This window comes from Cherax quadricarinatus, chromosome 41 (genome assembly GCF_038502225.1).
Source record: "Cherax quadricarinatus isolate ZL_2023a chromosome 41, ASM3850222v1, whole genome shotgun sequence".
NCBI classification, from domain to species: domain Eukaryota; kingdom Metazoa; phylum Arthropoda; class Malacostraca; order Decapoda; family Parastacidae; genus Cherax; species Cherax quadricarinatus.
In genome coordinates, this window is record NC_091332.1 from 26,146,846 (window position 1) to 26,164,321 (window position 17,476).

The 17,476-nt window shown below is 45.1% G+C and overlaps 1 protein-coding gene across 1 annotated transcript in view; it reads right to left on the reverse strand.

Moving 5' to 3' along the window:
* LOC128706086 (glucose dehydrogenase [FAD, quinone]) overlaps positions 1–17,476 on the reverse strand; it is a 71,536-nt gene that overhangs the window by 42,577 nt on the left and 11,483 nt on the right. Inside the window, exons 2-3 of the mRNA XM_070092826.1 lie at positions 5,291–5,721; positions 3,826–4,028 (exon numbers count right to left, since the gene is read on the reverse strand). Coding sequence (XP_069948927.1) covers positions 3,826–4,028; positions 5,291–5,429 — 342 coding nt within the window. The 5' untranslated portion in view covers positions 5,430–5,721. The remainder of the gene's footprint in view (positions 1–3,825; positions 4,029–5,290; positions 5,722–17,476) is intronic.

Genomic DNA, 17,476 nt, shown 5'->3' on the forward strand with positions numbered 1-17,476 from the left:
TATGGGTATGGTAGTATTAGTACCGAAGAAGGAGGGGGTGCAGGCACTGAGTGCTTTCTGGGCAATTTCCTTGATGTGCGCGGATAATAAGGTGTTCGCAAAGATTCTAGGTAATAGGTTGAAGGGGGTTCTGGGGTTGCTTTTACACTGCAGTCGGTTCGGAATTCCAGGGAGGAGTATGCGGGAAGGACACAGGCAAATCAGGGATTTCTTAGAGGATTGTGGAGGGGGGGTTCTTGGGTTTGATTGGGAGAATGCGTATGATTGTGTGGACAGGATGTTTTTGCGTGAGAGCTTGAGTGGTTTGGGCTTTGGTGCCAAGGTGGTAGGGTGGGTGGATGCCTTGCATGTGGGAGCTAAGATGCAGGTGCAGATGAACGGTAGGTTGGGTTGTAAGATTAGTATGGAGAGGGGTTTGTGGCAGGGATGCCCACTTTCCCAACTTTTGTTTGCATGTGTACAAAATCCGTTTTATGAGCTTGTAGACCGAGAGTTGTGTGGTGAGGGGGCTAAGGGGAATGGGGGGCTTGTGGGTTACGTTGATGATACGACTATCTTATTTAGTAGAAAGGAGGTTTTTTCAAGGGTGGGTGGAGTCATTGAGAGGTTTGGGGCCATAACTGGGATGAGGGTTAACAAAAGCAAGTTGATGTTGTTAGAGGTGGGCACTTGAGTGGGCGGGAGATTGGGTCGGGGGTTTGAATGGAATGTCGTGGAAAGGATCAAGATTTGTGGGATTTAGTATACGACGGACATGCAGGACAGTAGAAAGGTTAATTCGGAGGTGGTTAGGGACAGGGCAGTGGGCAGGCTACGTGGCCTTCAGGCCAAAGATGTCACATTGCACCAAAGGGCAGTGGTTGTGAATTCGCTGGTATACAGCAAGGTTTGGGGGGCGGTGGCAGTATACCCCTTGAACTGTGATATAATAGAAATCCAGAGGAGGGCATTAAGGTATCTATGGGGTTATGGGAGGTTGGGACGAGACATGGTAATGACCGGGGTGCATCAGGGGGGATTGGGTTTGTTGGCATTGGGGCCCAGGGTGAGGACGATTTATGTTAAGATGCGATACCTCAGAGGGGGAGTCAGGGGTCGTCGTGTGGGGGAGGTGATGAGGGATGTTCGTTGTTGGTGGAGTGGGTGGGACCTGGAGGTGTGTGAGGACATGTTGAGGTACATGTTATGAGTTCGTGATGTACGTCGTTTGAGAATAGGGAGGCTGGTGGGAGTGGAGTATCGTCGGGAGACACTGCAAGGGGTGGTTGTCTTCCCCACATATGAATGGAAGGTAATATGTGAGGAATTTCGAAGGCTAAGAATTCCCACCAGGGGAGGGGTGGGAGGGGTGTCATGTGAGGTAGCGAGGGCATTAAGGTATATTATGATTGAATTTTTGTATGTTTCTTGGGGTATGAGGGAGGTGGGGGGTAATGTCAGAATCAAGACGTTAGCGGCAAGTTTTTATAGGTCGGTAGGTAGGAATAGAAGCTTATATGGGGGTCAGTGGGTTACTTCTTTTCCGGAGAGTTATCGGGGTCTGACGGTGGCACGACTGCTACAGTTGGTGCCAGGGTAGGACGGCAAGGGGTTGGCATCCGGTGGTGAATGATGAGTGCTTGGGGAATGGATGTAGTAGGGTAGTGTGGCGATGGTGGCTTCTAGAGTGGTGTGGAGATGTGAGATAACTTTTGTTTTGGTGTGTATCTTGTGTGAGGTTTTGGAATACATCAAGAGAGAGTGCATCATGTTCCAGGATGAGGACGATGCCAGATGTCCTCGAGGCTAGTATACTGGTGGATGAGATGGAGGCTTGTATTCCTCCATAGTTTTCAGGGGGTTCTAGTTTTCTCCTGCTTTAGTTGTACCTTGCCTGGTAATTGATATATGTCTTAACGGGCATTTATTCATAGTGTGGGAAGTGTGTGGCCTCTAGTGTTTCGTGGCTGTTCACGTTTGGTACAAGCATGTATATGCTTATAGTGTGGTGGTTTTGTATTTGGTTTTGGGGTATTGTGTTGGGGCGGATTATTTAGAAGCTTGTATGCTCAGGCAAAGGAACCCAGTGTATTGCTCCTGTTGGTGACTACAGAGTCAGTCCAGAGTGTATGGTTCTTGGTTTAGGCTGTGGTCATATCGAGTTTGTCATTCAACGTACCATGTTTTGACAAGGTGTAATGCTCTGTATGAGGGCCTTTGTGTGTGTGTGTGTGTGTGTGTGTGTGTGTGTGTGTGTGTGTGTGTGTGTGTGTGTGTGCGTGTGTGTGTGCCCAGTTATGGAAATGTGGCTTTCTGTAAGCGAGGTGGAGGTTATCTTTAGTACATGTATTCTCCGCAACTGGAGGTTCTGCCAAGGTGTCCTCTTAGATGCTTTTCACAGAGGGGCCAAATGGAAGACACTTTTGAAATAATGTTCACGAAATCCTTCTGGTGTTGTACAAGAAGCTGGGAATTTGTTCTGTTGCCCCAGATATTAATATATTGTATTGGTTTTTATTCTACAATAATGTTAATAAGCATTACTACTGGAGTCTGGGTGAGGCACCTGCGTGCACCGGGCTCATGTACTCTCTGTATCATGTCTACTTTGTCAATGTTAGGATGTTCTATGTGATAGGAGACTGCAATGTACGTTGCCCCAATAAGTGCTCCTCCCTGATGGGAAGGTTACCATGGTATTAATGTACATATACCTACGGATCACAGGGATATGTTAATTGTTCATACTGTGTACCTTGTGTGTTTTGGGAGGAGGTGGGTGCTCTAATTAGAGGGGGGGGGGTTCTTGTATGTAGCCATTGATATAACTTTTATGTATTGGTTAGGTTAGCAGTATTCAACATCGTTCATAATGTTTATAGCTATATTTTCGGTTTATTTACTTTCCAAGTAAGTGCCTTTTAAATAAAAATATCTATATTCTATAATGTAGGTTTTTTGATGTAAATGTTAATTAAGATGTATTATTTTCTGTACCTGGGATGTTTTTTTCAGTTTCTTGGCACATATCATAGACATTTTTTTTTAATTTATCATCACTTGTAGTGTATGCAATGTTTTAAATAAAATGTGTTTTGGGTTCTCTGTGGTGTGGTGTCCCCTCAAGGAAGGTTCCTTGATGTTGGTGAGGGGCTCTTGATTTAGGGAATTGGATCTGTGCTCCAGTTCCCCGAATTAAGCCTGAATGCCTTCCACATTCCCCCCCCCCCCAGGCGCTGTATAATCCTCCGGGTTTAGCGCTTCACCCTTGATTATAATAATAATAATGTGGTGTGGTGTGGAGATTATTATTTTGTCTCCTTTATTATCTTGTAATTTGGGGATGTATACTCTTAGAATGTTTTTGTACATAAAATGCTAATATACAATACAATCGAGTGTGCAATGCATTAGTTTATATGTAAAGTTTTGTATATAAAGTTTTCACACACGATATGAATAAGAGTGACAGGTGTTGGATTGTAGCTATTTTTTGTTTAAGGTTGTTCAGGTGTGGGTTGTCCTCTGTTTAGTTATATGTATGTTTTTTTCTTATATATAGCTTCATGTTTCTTGTTTTTTAAATAAAATATAAAAAAAACATTCAATTAACAATTGACTGTGGTGGTCCTGCATGTAAGGGATATCAAATTTTTGGCAAATTTTTTAAGCCGCTAGACGAATTCTTCATTAGTGGTCGAGTTGTGAAAAAAAAATTTTTACTCTAAAATACATGTAATAGGAAAACAGTTGTCTAGAGCTTCTCGCAGTCGCTAAGCAACCTTCACCAGTGCCAAAGTAGGATTAAAAAAAATGGATTTGTGAAATAAAATCCCACTTTCTCACATTATCCTTGTAAGCTTTGAGTGCGTGTTGTTGAGGCTGTGAGCGGTAGTTCCAGTCCGCGTCGCCCTGGAACAAGAGAAAGTTGAGTGCTGGAACCCTACTTTCTACTGGCTGTTTGGCTCCTGCTTCCAGCAACAGCACCCGCCAGCCAGCCTCCTCCGCCAGCCTGGCAGCCATCACGCTACCCGCTGACCCGCCGCCAACTGTTAAAAATACATAATTGGCGTATTACGGATAGAAGTTAAAAATAAATTGGAGCATTACCGACAGATACAAAGAATAAACTGGCATATTACCAACAAATGTGAAGAATAAATTGTCTTATTACCGACAAATGGGAGGAATAAACTTGTATTACAGACATATACCAAAAAAATAAACTGGCGTATTACAGACAAAAATGCAGAATAAACTGAGTATCAACATCAGGTATTTAAAATATACTAGAGTATAAATATCAGGTATTTAGAACAAACTGGAGTATGATCATCAGGTATTTAGAAAAAAAACTGGAGTAAAATGGAAGATATTCCAAGTGTGCTGCCATTTTCCTCTGTATGAAAGTTACAGAGGGATACAGACACTAACTATATGTCCTTGTAGTCATAGATATAGGTTGTAGAGCAAGCTTTGTAGAGCTTCGAGTCGTGATAAAGCTCTACGCAGGGAGAAACGACGTCCCAGTGAATGCTGGTTTTGCTGCCTGTCTTTGTTGTAAGAGAGTTCAAGTTCCCTGGTTCAAGTTCTCTGGTTCAAGTTCCCTTCTTCAAGTTTCCTTCTTCAAATTCCCTGGTTCAAATTCTCTGGTTCAAGTTCCCTGGTTCAAGTTCTCTGGTTCAAGTTCCCTGGTTCAAGTTCCCTGGTTCAAGTTCTCTGGTTCAAGTTCCCTTCTTCAAGTTTCCTTCAAGTTCCCTGGTTCAGGTTCCCTGGTTCAGGTTCCCTGGTTCAAGTTCCCTGTTTCAAGTTCCCTGTTTCAAGTTCCCTGGTTCAGGTTCCCTGGTTCAGGTTCCCTGGTTCAAGTTCCCTGGTTCAAGTTCCCTGGTTCAAGTTCCCTGGTTCAAGTTCCCTGGTTCAAGTTCCCTGGTTCAGGTTCCCTGGTTCAAGTTCCTTGGTTCAGGTTCCCTGGTTCAGGTTCCCTGGTTCAGGTTCCCTGGTTCAAGTTCCCTGGTTCAAGTTCCCTGTTTCAAGTTCCCTGTTTCAAGTTCCCTGGTTCAGGTTCCCTGGTTCAGGTTCCCTGGTTCAGGTTCCCTGGTTCAGGTTCCCTGGTTCAGGTTCCCTGGTTCAAGTTCCCTGGTTCAAGTTCCCTGGTTCAAGTTCCCTGGTTCAAGTTCCCTGGTTCAAGTTCCCTGATTCAAGTTCCCTGGTTCAAGTTCCCTGGTTCAAGTTCCCTGGTTCAAGTTCCCTGATTCAAGTTCCCTGGTTCAAGTTCCCTGGTTCAAGTTCCCTGGCATGAAGGCCACCATACCTATGATGAAGTCGTAGTCAGGAGCCAGGTCGTGGGGACGGTCGTAGCGGGGGTCGCCCACTTCCTTCAGCAGGGCAGTGATCAGCAGTCGTAACAGTGCCGTGGGTACGACTCCCAGCGCCCCCATGGGTCTTGCCATCTTTCTTACTTCACCTCGTCTTTTCCGGTCGTTTTGTGATGCTTCGATCCTTGGGCTGATGTCACACTCGTTCCCTGGACAGATGTCACACTGTTGTTCTCTAGGTGTTCACACTGTCGTTCCCTGGATTAATGTCACACTGTTGTTCCCTGGACTGATGTCACACTATCCTTCTCTAGGTGATGTCACACCATCGTTCTCTAAGTCTGTCACATTGTTGTTTTCTTAACTGATGTCACACTGTCGTTCCCTAGATTGATGCCACACTGTCGTTCCTTGGACTGATGTCACACTGCAATAAGAAAAGAAATATTTAGATTTTTTAACCCACAGGTTGTCTCCCACCGAGGTGTGGCAGCCCAGAAAAGGGAACACGTTGACCATTATTTACTCAATAGCTGTTTTTGAAAAAAGTGGGCATACATTACATTTTAGAAATTCTCTACTTTTTTAATAGTGTGTATACTCACCTAATTGTGGTTTCAGGGGTCGATTCATAGCTCCTGGCCCCGCCTCTTAGCTGGTCGCTACTGGGTCCACTCTCTCCCTGCTCCATAAGCATTATCGTATCTGATAAATTAGACACATGTGCAACTCTTGGGTATCTTTATTGCGGAAACGTTTCGCCACACAGTGGCTTCATCAGTCCATACAAAGGAGAATCTTGAAGAACCATTCATCTACAAACCTGTCAGACACTGCAGCTTCTTGGGATCTTAATACTTGGGAATTCTTCGCTTGCCTTATTCTTGGGCACGACCTACTTCCACATTGAACAAATGTGACACCACCTATGTCTGCTGCACCTCTCCTGCCAACGGTTTATAAGCTCCTTCTCCGCACGTATGCCGTATTCTATTCAAGATTGATGGACTGACCACATCGACTCTAGGTTGAGGGACTGATTACCTCATTCTCCTCCTGTTCTTCAAGATTCTCCTTTGTATGGACTGATGAAGCCACTGTGTGGCGAAACGTTTCCGCAATAAAGATACCCAAGAGTTGCACATGTGTCTAATTTATCAACATGTCGGTTCTCTGAACCATTCATCTACAAATTATCGTATCTCTTTTTAAAGCTACGTATGGCTCCTGCCTCCACTACATCTTTACTTCCTGAAAACTCTATGACTGAAGAAGTACTTCCTAACATCCCTGTGACTCATCTGAATTTTCAACTTCCAGTTGTGACCCCTAGTTGTTGTGTCCCATCTCTGAAAATTCTGTCCCTGTAATAAAGTTGGTAGAATTACCGACAATATGTAAAGTAAAAGGACACAAGTGCAACTAATGTGACATTTATTGTAGCAACGTTTCGCTCTCCAGGAGCTTTATCAAGCCATTACAAACAATACATGGACACAGAGGGTATATAAAGGCTCAGAGTGAGGTGAATACTAGTGAGGTACCATTTCGATGTTCACTAGTGGTAGTAGTAGTAGTAGTAGTGGTAGTGACAAAAGCAATTAATTCGTACATGAGTAAAAGGATATAAATGCTATTACTTGGGTAACATAAAAATAGGTTGGACAAATATAAACTGGAATGAGGCAGGTTGTTTCAGTGTTCACTCTCTGTGCTTTGTGTAGTATAACAGGAGAGACTATGTGATGGCAGGGTTTACTGTTTTCAGGAGGATTCTTGCTAAGACTTCGGAGATGGTGAAGCTGCCGTTGTTTTGTTTAATTGTATTCGAAACAGCGATCAGTGCTGATTCAAGGCACTTGCGTGTGCGGAAATTAGTTTCTTTTATCACTAATTGGGCGTCTCTGAATTTCATAAGATGATTGGTGGAATTTCGGTGTTGTACACAGGCGTTGTTTAAGTTGTCGTTCCTACATGCGTATATGTGTTCATTGAGGCGGGTGTCGAGGTTTCTTGCTGTTTCACCTACGTAGATCTTGTCACAGCCTCCACAGGGTATAGTGTAAACTCCTGCATTGACTGGTTCGTGGTGCTTGGGTTTTGTCCTGGTTAGATCCTTTATTGAAGTGGTAGAAGCGATGGCGACTCTGGTGTTAGCTTGTGAAAGTACTTTTGAGACGTTTAGTGCAACCTGGCTGTTGGGAAGAATTATAACTTTGTTGGGAGCGGTGTTGATGCGTGGAGAATTGATGATCTGAAGAGCTCTTTTCTTGCAGTCTTTGATGAAAAAAGAAGGAAATTGTAACTCAGTGAATGTTTGGTGAATGTAAGTACATTCCTCGTCAAGAAACTCAGGACTACAAATTCGGTATGCTCTTAGGAAAAACCCGATGATGATGCCTCTTTTGGTCTTGGTATCTTGACTGGAATAGAAGTGTGTGAGATCATTTTTATTGGTGGGTTTCCGATAAACTTGAAATCTTAGGTTGTTGTCTACTTTGTGAATGAGGACGTCGAGGAAAGGTAGCTTGTCATTGGACTCTTCTTCTAGTGTAAACTGAATCGCTGGTTCAACTGCGTTGAGCCTTGCCTGAAGATCCCGTACATCAAAACGTTTTGGAGTTATTACGAGGACATCGTCCACGTAACGTAACCAAGTGACGCTTGAAGGGATGATGTTGGCGAAGTGTTCAGACTCTAGGTGTTCCATGTATAAGTTGGCTAGGACGGCACTTATTGGGGACCCCATTCCCATGCCGTAGGTTTGTTTGTAGAGCTTGTTATTGAAGGAAAAACAGTTGAAGTTAACACAGAGTTCAATCAAGTCAACAAAATCTCCGGGAGGTAAAGGAAGATTAAGGTCCTGGTTGACTTTACGTCGTAGAACCTCGATGGCTTTTTTGGTAGGTACTTTTGTGAAGAGGGAAGTCACATCCAAACTGCTTAGTTTCTTGTTACGGATGGAGAGGTTACGGATGCGGTTGAGAAGGTCGCCTGAGTGTTTAAGATGAGCGGGGCTGATGGTCCCCAGAAGGCAGGAAAGATGTTTGGCAAGAACTCCGGCTAGTTTGTGTGGAGCACTGCCTATTCCTGACGTGATTGGTCTGAGAGGAATATTGTGTTTATGGGTCTTGGGTAAACCATACATGTGTGCTGGTTTAGGGTTGCTTGGTAACAAGTACAGAAGTTTCTTCCCTTCTCTAGTGCGTTTGAGTATTTGTCTGCTTTTGTATAGAAAGTCTTTGGTGAGCGTCTCCCACTGTTGAGTGCTGATAGGAATCTACATACGAACCTATCAGCACTCAACAGTGGGAGACGCTCACCAAAGACTTTCTATACAAAAGCAGACAAATACTCAAACGCACTAGAGAAGGGAAGAAACTTCTGTACTTGTTACCAAGCAACCCTAAACCAGCACACATGTATGGTTTACCCAAGACCCATAAACACAATATTCCTCTCAGACCAATCACGTCAGGAATAGGCAGTGCTCCACACAAACTAGCCGGAGTTCTTGCCAAACATCTTTCCTGCCTTCTGGGGACCATCAGCCCCGCTCATCTTAAACACTCAGGCGACCTTCTCAACCGCATCCGTAACCTCTCCATCCGTAACAAGAAACTAAGCAGTTTGGATGTGACTTCCCTCTTCACAAAAGTACCTACCAAAAAAGCCATCGAGGTTCTACGACGTAAAGTCAACCAGGACCTTAATCTTCCTTTACCTCCCGGAGATTTTGTTGACTTGATTGAACTCTGTGTTAACTTCAACTGTTTTTCCTTCAATAACAAGCTCTACAAACAAACCTACGGCATGGGAATGGGGTCCCCAATAAGTGCCGTCCTAGCCAACTTATACATGGAACACCTAGAGTCTGAACACTTCGCCAACATCATCCCTTCAAGCGTCACTTGGTTACGTTACGTGGACGATGTCCTCGTAATAACTCCAAAACGTTTTGATGTACGGGATCTTCAGGCAAGGCTCAACGCAGTTGAACCAGCGATTCAGTTTACACTAGAAGAAGAGTCCAATGACAAGCTACCTTTCCTCGACGTCCTCATTCACAAAGTAGACAACAACCTAAGATTTCAAGTTTATCGGAAACCCACCAATAAAAATGATCTCACACACTTCTATTCCAGTCAAGATACCAAGACCAAAAGAGGCATCATCATCGGGTTTTTCCTAAGAGCATACCGAATTTGTAGTCCTGAGTTTCTTGACGAGGAATGTACTTACATTCACCAAACATTCACTGAGTTACAATTTCCTTCTTTTTTCATCAAAGACTGCAAGAAAAGAGCTCTTCAGATCATCAATTCTCCACGCATCAACACCGCTCCCAACAAAGTTATAATTCTTCCCAACAGCCAGGTTGCACTAAACGTCTCAAAAGTACTTTCACAAGCTAACACCAGAGTCGCCATCGCTTCTACCACTTCAATAAAGGATCTAACCAGGACAAAACCCAAGCACCACGAACCAGTCAATGCAGGAGTTTACACTATACCCTGTGGAGGCTGTGACAAGATCTACGTAGGTGAAACAGCAAGAAACCTCGACACCCGCCTCAATGAACACATATACGCATGTAGGAACGACAACTTAAACAACGCCTGTGTACAACACCGAAATTCCACCAATCATCTTATGAAATTCAGAGACGCCCAATTAGTGATAAAAGAAACTAATTTCCGCACACGCAAGTGCCTTGAATCAGCACTGATCGCTGTTTCGAATACAATTAAACAAAACAACGGCAGCTTCACCATCTCCGAAGTCTTAGCAAGAATCCTCCTGAAAACAGTAAACCCTGCCATCACATAGTCTCTCCTGTTATACTACACAAAGCACAGAGAGTGAACACTGAAACAACCTGCCTCATTCCAGTTTATATTTGTCCAACCTATTTTTATGTTACCCAAGTAATAGCTTTTATATCCTTTTACTCATGTACGAATTAATTGCTTTTGTCACTACCACTACTACTACTACTACTACCACTAGTGAACATCGAAATGGTACCTCACTAGTATTCACCTCACTCTGAGCCTTTATATACCCTCTGTGTCCATGTATTGTTTGTAATGGCTTGATAAAGCTCCTGGAGAGCGAAACGTTGCTACAATAAATGTCACATTAGTTGCACTTGTGTCCTTTTACTTTACAGTGTTCCTCCATTCTTATGTTCTTATGTCTCCCTAGCCCTCTGTCCTCCAGAGTTGTCAGTTTGAGTTTCCCTAACCTCTCCTCGTAGGACAAGCCCCTCTGCTCCGGGACTAGCCTAGCTGCAAACCTTTGCACTTTCTCTAATTTTTTGACGTGTTTGACCAGGTGTAGATTCCATACTGGTGTTGCATACTCTAATATGGGTCTGACGTACACGATGTACAGTTGAAGATTGAGACACTTATGCAGCATATGGGAATCTTTATTCAGGAAACGTTTCGCCACACAGTGGCTTCATCAGTCCAATACAAAGAGGAAGGCGTAAGGAGAGGAGGAGAATGAGGTAATCAGTTCCTCAACCTGGAGTCGATGTGTTCAGTCCATCAATCTTGTAGATTGATGGACTGAACACATCGACTCCAGGTTGAGGGACTGATTACCTCATTCTCCTCCTCTCCTTACGCCTTCCTCTTTGTATTGGACTGATGAAGCCACTGTGTGGCGAAACGTTTCCTGAATAAAGATTCCCATATGCTGCATAAGTGTCTCAATCTTCAACTTGTCGGTTTTTCAAACCATTCATCACACACACACGATGTACAGTGTCGTGAATGATTCCTTACTTAGATGTCGAAACGCTATTCTCAAGTTTGCCAGGCGCCCATGTGCTGCAGCAGTTATTTGGTTGATGTGTGCCTCAGGAGATGTGCTAGGTATGATGCTCACCCAAGGACCCTTTTCCTTGAGTGAGTTTTGCAGCCTTTAACCGTTAGTGCTGTATTCCGTCTGCGGTCTTCTTTGTTCTTCCCCAGACTTCATAACTTCGCACTTGCTGAGGTTAAACTCCAGGAGCCATTCGTCAGACCAGGCTTGCAGCCTCTCCATATCCTCTTGTAAGACTGATCCTTGTGGAACTATATTCGACACATGCACCCACTCTGACGTCTCGTACCAACACACTTTTTCTTCCTGTCAGGTATTCCCTGATCCAATGCAGTACTTTCCCTGCTATTCCTGCCTGATCTAGCTTCTCAACTAGTCTCTTGTGAAGTACTGTCTCGAAAGTCTTTATACAGTCCAAGAAGACACAGTCTACCCATCTCTCTCTCTCTCTCTCCTGTCTTACTTCTTTTACCGTGTCGTAGAACTCCAATAGTTTTGTGACACAGGAGTTCCCTTACCTGAATCCATGCTGGGTGTCGTGTATTTAGCCCGTTCCTTTCTAAGGTGCTCCACCACTCTTCTCCTGATAATCTTATCCATAACCTTGCTATGCATGTCAGCAACACTGGCCTGTAATTTAGTGTAGCCTGTCTGTTACCTTTTCTAAAAATTGGGGCTACATTTGTCTTCCACATCTCAGGTAGGTGCCATATTTCGATAGATCTACTGAACACAGTGCATCTACTCCCTTTCTCAGGACCCAGGGAGAGACGTAATCTGGGCCACCATCTTTGAGGTATCTAGTTCTCCTACGAGTGTTTCCAATTCTTCGGTTGTGCGAAGTGTGTCCATCACTGGTACACCCTACCACCTCTGATTGCTAGAAACCTTTCTTTCTCCACTGTGAATACCTCCCTGAAATGCGAGCTGAGCTACTCACATACTTCCTTGTCGTTCCCTGTGAGTTCCCCCTCTTTCCTTCCTCAGCCTGATTACCTAGTCCTTGACTGTTGTTTTCCTCCTGATATGGCAGTATAACAACTTTGGATCAGGTTTGGCTATTGAAGTTATGTCATTCTTGTACTGACGTTGGGCTTCTTTCTCTCCTTATTCATGCATACTCAACTCTGTTTTCCTGGGTCCTTTGTCTTCTATACTTTCTCCATACTCTAGTATACTTGGCTTTGGCCTCTCCACCCCTCTGGGTAAACCATGGGCTCACTCTGGTCTTCCCGTTATTTCTGTTGTCCCTTGGCACGAACTTCTCCACTACCTCCCTGCACTTCGTAGTCACATGTCCCATCATTTCATTCACTGTCTTCCCCCTCTAGCTCTCTTACCCACCGCACCTCGTGCAGGAATTGTCTCATACCTGTGTAGTCCCATTTCCTCCTCGTGCTGCTTCATTCTCCATTGTTATCTTTACTATATATTTGAAACTCAAGGCCACATGAAATCCCCTATGTCTGAGCTGTTCAAGGTGAATATGAGGACCAGCCTTGCTGGTTCATTGTCTCCTCTCTGGTTGTGTCCCTAACATGTTGGTACATGAAGTTTTCGAGTACTGCCTCCAGCATCTTGGCTCTTCACATCTCTGGTCGTCCATGTGGCTCCAGATTTTCTTAATCAGTCTCCTTATCATTGAAATTCCCTTTAATGACTAACTTTGCCCTGTTCATGTGGCTGCTGCACTCCCCTGTCTGTTGGTACCTGCTCTGTCTCCTCTTCCTGCCTCTGGCACCTTCTTACTCTTTCTCTCAGTTGTTCCTTTTCTCTGTATTCTGTTGTGGAAAAAATACACTTGCTGCTATTTTGGGAAATTTTAACCCCGGTTTTCACTGTAGGATCTTGTTTTGTACCATTTCTGTTTTGAATGTCAATTTGATTGGGCGATTATTTGCCCTCGAATACTACCCAAGTCTCTGAAAAATTGCCAGTTCTGTTGTGTCTTTTCCTGTTACTGCAATGATGCTCTTAATCTCTTTCACCTCCCCCTGTCTTCTTGCATCATAGGTCTTTCCTTCTGCCTCAGGGAGCCCATGAATAATGAGTGACCTATCTCTTTCCACATCCCATTTTATTTCCTTCTATATCTCTGGGTTCCATTTAAGTATCTCCTTGGTTGTTTCCCTTATCTCCCAAATGTTCTGGTGGCCTGGCATTGGATCCTCAAGGGACTTATTTGATCTTTCCCCTCCTTCAATCCCCTCACTTTCCCCTGTTGTACCTACACCAATAACCTTACTCCTATTGGTCTTCGTCTCTATATTTTGCTTCAGTACTTTCAGTTCATCCACCAGGCTCTGCATCTTTGCCTCAGCAGCAAGAGTTCATGACTCACACTTCTTGTTCTCTGTAGATACGTATCTTCTCCATCATTGCTGCAAAGCTCACTTAGTATTTTTTCCCACTCCTGTTCCACTGAACTCTTGATCTTTTCTGCCAATGCTTCCTGTTCAGGTCAGCCATCTCCAGTACATTTTCTTATAGTCCTGCTATTTTTTTTTTTTTGTGTGTGTAGGGGGGGACGTTAGTGTGTGGAAGATGGCATGTGTGTGTGTGTGTGTGTGTGTGTGTGTGTGTGTGTGTGTGTGTGTGTGTGTGTGTGTGTGTGTGTGTACTCACCTAATTGTGGTTGCAGGGGTCGAGACTCAGCTCCTGGCCCCACCTCTTCACTGAACACTGCTAGGTCCTCTCCCTACTCCATGAGCCTTATCATACCTCATCTTAAAGCTATGTTTGGTTCCTGCCTCCACTACCTCACTTGCTAGACTCTTTTACTTCCTGACAACTCTATGACTGAAGAAATATTTCATAACATCCTTTCCTTCTGACTTGTCTGAATCTTCAGCTTCCAATTGTGACCCCATGTTTGTGTGTCCCCGCTCTGGAACATCCTGTCTCTGTCCACCTTATCTATTCCATGCAGTGTTTTGTATGCTGTTATCATGTCTTCCCTAACCCTTCTGTCCTCCAGTGTCGCCAGGCCGATTTCCCTCAACCTTTCTTCGTAGACATTTCCCTGAGCTCCGGAACTAACCTCGTTGCAAACCTTTGCACTTTCTCTAATTTCTCGATATGCTTGACCAGGTGTGGATTCCAAACTGGTGCTGCATACTCCAGTATAGGCCTAACATACACAGTGTATAGTGTCTTGAACTAAGGTGTCGGAATGCTATTCTCAGGTTTGCCAGGCCCCCAAATCCTGCAGCAGTTATCTGGTTGATGTGTGCTTCTGGAGATGTGCTCGGTGTTATGCTCACCCCAAGATCTTTCTCCTTGAGTGAGGTTTATAGTCTTTGGCCACCTAGCCTATACTCTGCGGTCTTCTTTGCCCTTCCCCAGTCTTCATGATTTTGCATTTGGCGGGGTTGAATTCGAGAAGTCAGTTGCTGGACCACATGTTCAGCCTGTCCAGGTCTCTTTGTAGTCCTGCATGATCCTCACTGGATTTAATTCTCCTCATTAACTTCACATCATCTGTGAACAGGGACACTTCTGAGTCTATCCCTTCCATCATATCATTCACATATACCAAAAATAGCACTGGTCCTAGGACTGACCCCTGTGGTGCCCCGCTAGTCACAGGCGCCCACTGTGATGCCTCCTCACGTACCATGACTAGTTGTTGCCTCCCTGTCAGGTATTCTCTGATCCATCAAAGTGCCCTTTCTGTTATACACACCTGATCCACCAGCTTCTGCAGTAATCTCTTGTGTGGAACTGTGTCAAAGGCCTTCCTGCAGTCCAGGAATATGCAAATCCTGTGAGACAGGATTTGCCTTCCATGAATCCATGCTGGTTGTCGTTAATAATCTTGTTTCATTCCAGATGTTCCACCACTCTCCTGATAATCTTCTCCATGACTTTGCATACTATACACGTCAGTGACACTGGTCAGTAGTTTAGTGACTCGTTTCTGTCTCCTTTCTTAAAAATGGGGACTACATTTTCCATCTTCCATACCTCAGGTAGTTATCCAGTTTCAAAGGATGTGTTGAAGATTGTGGTTAGTGGCACAAACAGCTTCTCTGCTCCTTCTCTAAGGGCCCATGGGGAGATGTCTGGTCCCATCGCCTTTGAGGCATCAAGGTCACTTAGCAGCTTCTGCACCTCCTCCTCATATAACACTTATTGGTATATTCCCTGTTGGCGTTCCCCTCTGTGCTGTCTTTCCAGAGTCCTTCCTATCTCTTCTGTAAATACTTCCTTAAATCTCGTGTTGAGCTCCTCGCATACCTCTTGATCATTTCTTGTGAATTCCCATCTTCTTTCCACAGCCTGATCACCTGGTCTTTGACTATCTTCCTCCTAGTGTGGCTATACAGCAGTTTCGGGTCAGACTTGACTTTCGATGCTATGTTTTTTCGTACTGTCGCTGGGCCTCCCTCTTTATCTGTGCATACTCGTTACTGGCTCTTCGGCTAATCTACTTATTTTCGTGGATCCTTTGCCTTCTGTACTTTTTCCATTCTCTAGTGCACTTAGTTTTTGCCTCCCTACACCTTCAGGTGAACTAGGGGCTCGTTCTGGTCTTCCCATTATTTCTGTTGCCCTTGGGAACATATCTTTCCTCTGCCTCCTTGCATTTTGTTGTTACGTATGCCATCATTTCGTTGACTGACTTTCCTTCCAATTCCATGTCCCACTGAACCTCCTGAAAGAAGTTCCTCATACCTGTGTAGGTTCCCCTTTTATAATATATTTTTCCCATTCAACTGCTGTTACCCTCTCCACTTGTAACTCTATGTATTCAAAGCACAGAACCATGTGATCACTAGCTCCAAGGTGCCTCTCATGTGATGTCCTCAATGTCTGAACTGCTCAGGGTGAACATAAGGTCCAATCTTGGTTCATCCTCTCCTCTCTCTCTCTCTCTCTCTCTCTGGTAGTGTCCTGCTTAACATATTGATGCGTGAGGCTTTCCAGTACCACATCCATCATCTTGGCTCTCCATGTTTCGGGGCCCCCATGTGGCTCCAGATTTTCCAGTCGATATCCCTGAGGTTGAAATCGCCCCTAACCAGTAACTCTGCTCTGCTCGAGTGAGCTCTTCTAGCCACCTCAGTAACTGTGTCCACCATTGCTCTGCTGCTCTCTTCATATTCCTCTCGTGGCCTCCTTCAGTTCTGTGGTGGATTATACATCAATGCAATGACTACCGTGTATTTCCCAGACTGGATTGTACCTACTAAGTAATCCCTTTCTCCAGTCTCGTCCACGCTCCGCCTCTTCACTGACCGCTACTGGGTCCTCCCTCTCGCTGCTCCATGAGCATGGTTCCTGCCTCCACTACATCGCTTGCCAGACTATCACACTTCCTAACAGCACTGTGGCTGAAGAAATACTTTCTAACATCCTTTTGACTCATCTGAGTCTTCAGCTTCCAATTGTGACCCCTTGTTTCTGTGTCCCATCTCTGGAACATCCTGTGTGTGTGTGTTTGTGTGTATGTTTGTATGTGTGTTTGTGTGTGGGGGTGTTAGTGTGTGAGTGGGATGTGTAAGAGAGGGTGAAGGTGGGTGTGTGAGAGGGTGTGGGTAGGTGGGTGGGAGAGTGTGAGTGGGTGGAAGAGGGTGTGGGTGTGTGAGAGAAGATGTAGGTTGGTGTGTGAGAGAGGATGTGGGTATGTGAGAGAGGGTGAGTGTGTGTGAGAGAGGGTGTGGGTGGATGTGTGTGGGTGTGGATGTGTCAGGGTGTGGGTGGGTGTGTTAGAGTGAGAGAGGGTATGGGCAGATGTGTTAGAGTGAGAGAGGGTATGGATGTGTGTGAGAGGATGTGGGTGGGTGTGTGAGAGAGGATGTGGGTATGTGAGAGAGGGTAAGGGTGTGTGAGAAAGGGTGTGGGTGGGTGAGAGAGGGTGTGGGTTTGGGTGTGTGCAAGGTGTGGGTGTGTGTGTGAGAGAGGGTGTGGGTGTGTGTGTGAGAGAGGGTGTGGGTGGGTGAGAGAGGGTGTGGGTTTGGGTGTGTGCAAGGTGTGAGTGGATGTGTGAGAGAGGGTGTGGGTGTGTGTGTGTGTGAGAGGGTGTGGGTGTGTGTGTGAGAGAGGGTGTGGGTGGGTGTGTGCAAGAGGGTGTGAGTGGGTGTGTGAGAGAGGGTGTGGATTTGGATGTGTGTGAGAGGGTGTGGGTTTGGGTGTGTGAGAGAGGGTGTGGGTTTGGGTGTGTGAGAGGGTGTGGGTTTGGGTGTGTGAGAGAGGGTGTAGGTGGGTGAGAGAGGGTGTGGGTGGGTGTGTGAGGGATGATGTGGGTGATGTGAGGGTATGGGTAGGCGTGTGAAAGAGGGTGTTGGTGGGTGTGTAAGAGAGGGTGTAGCTGGATGTGTGAGAGAGGGTGTGGCTGGGTGTGT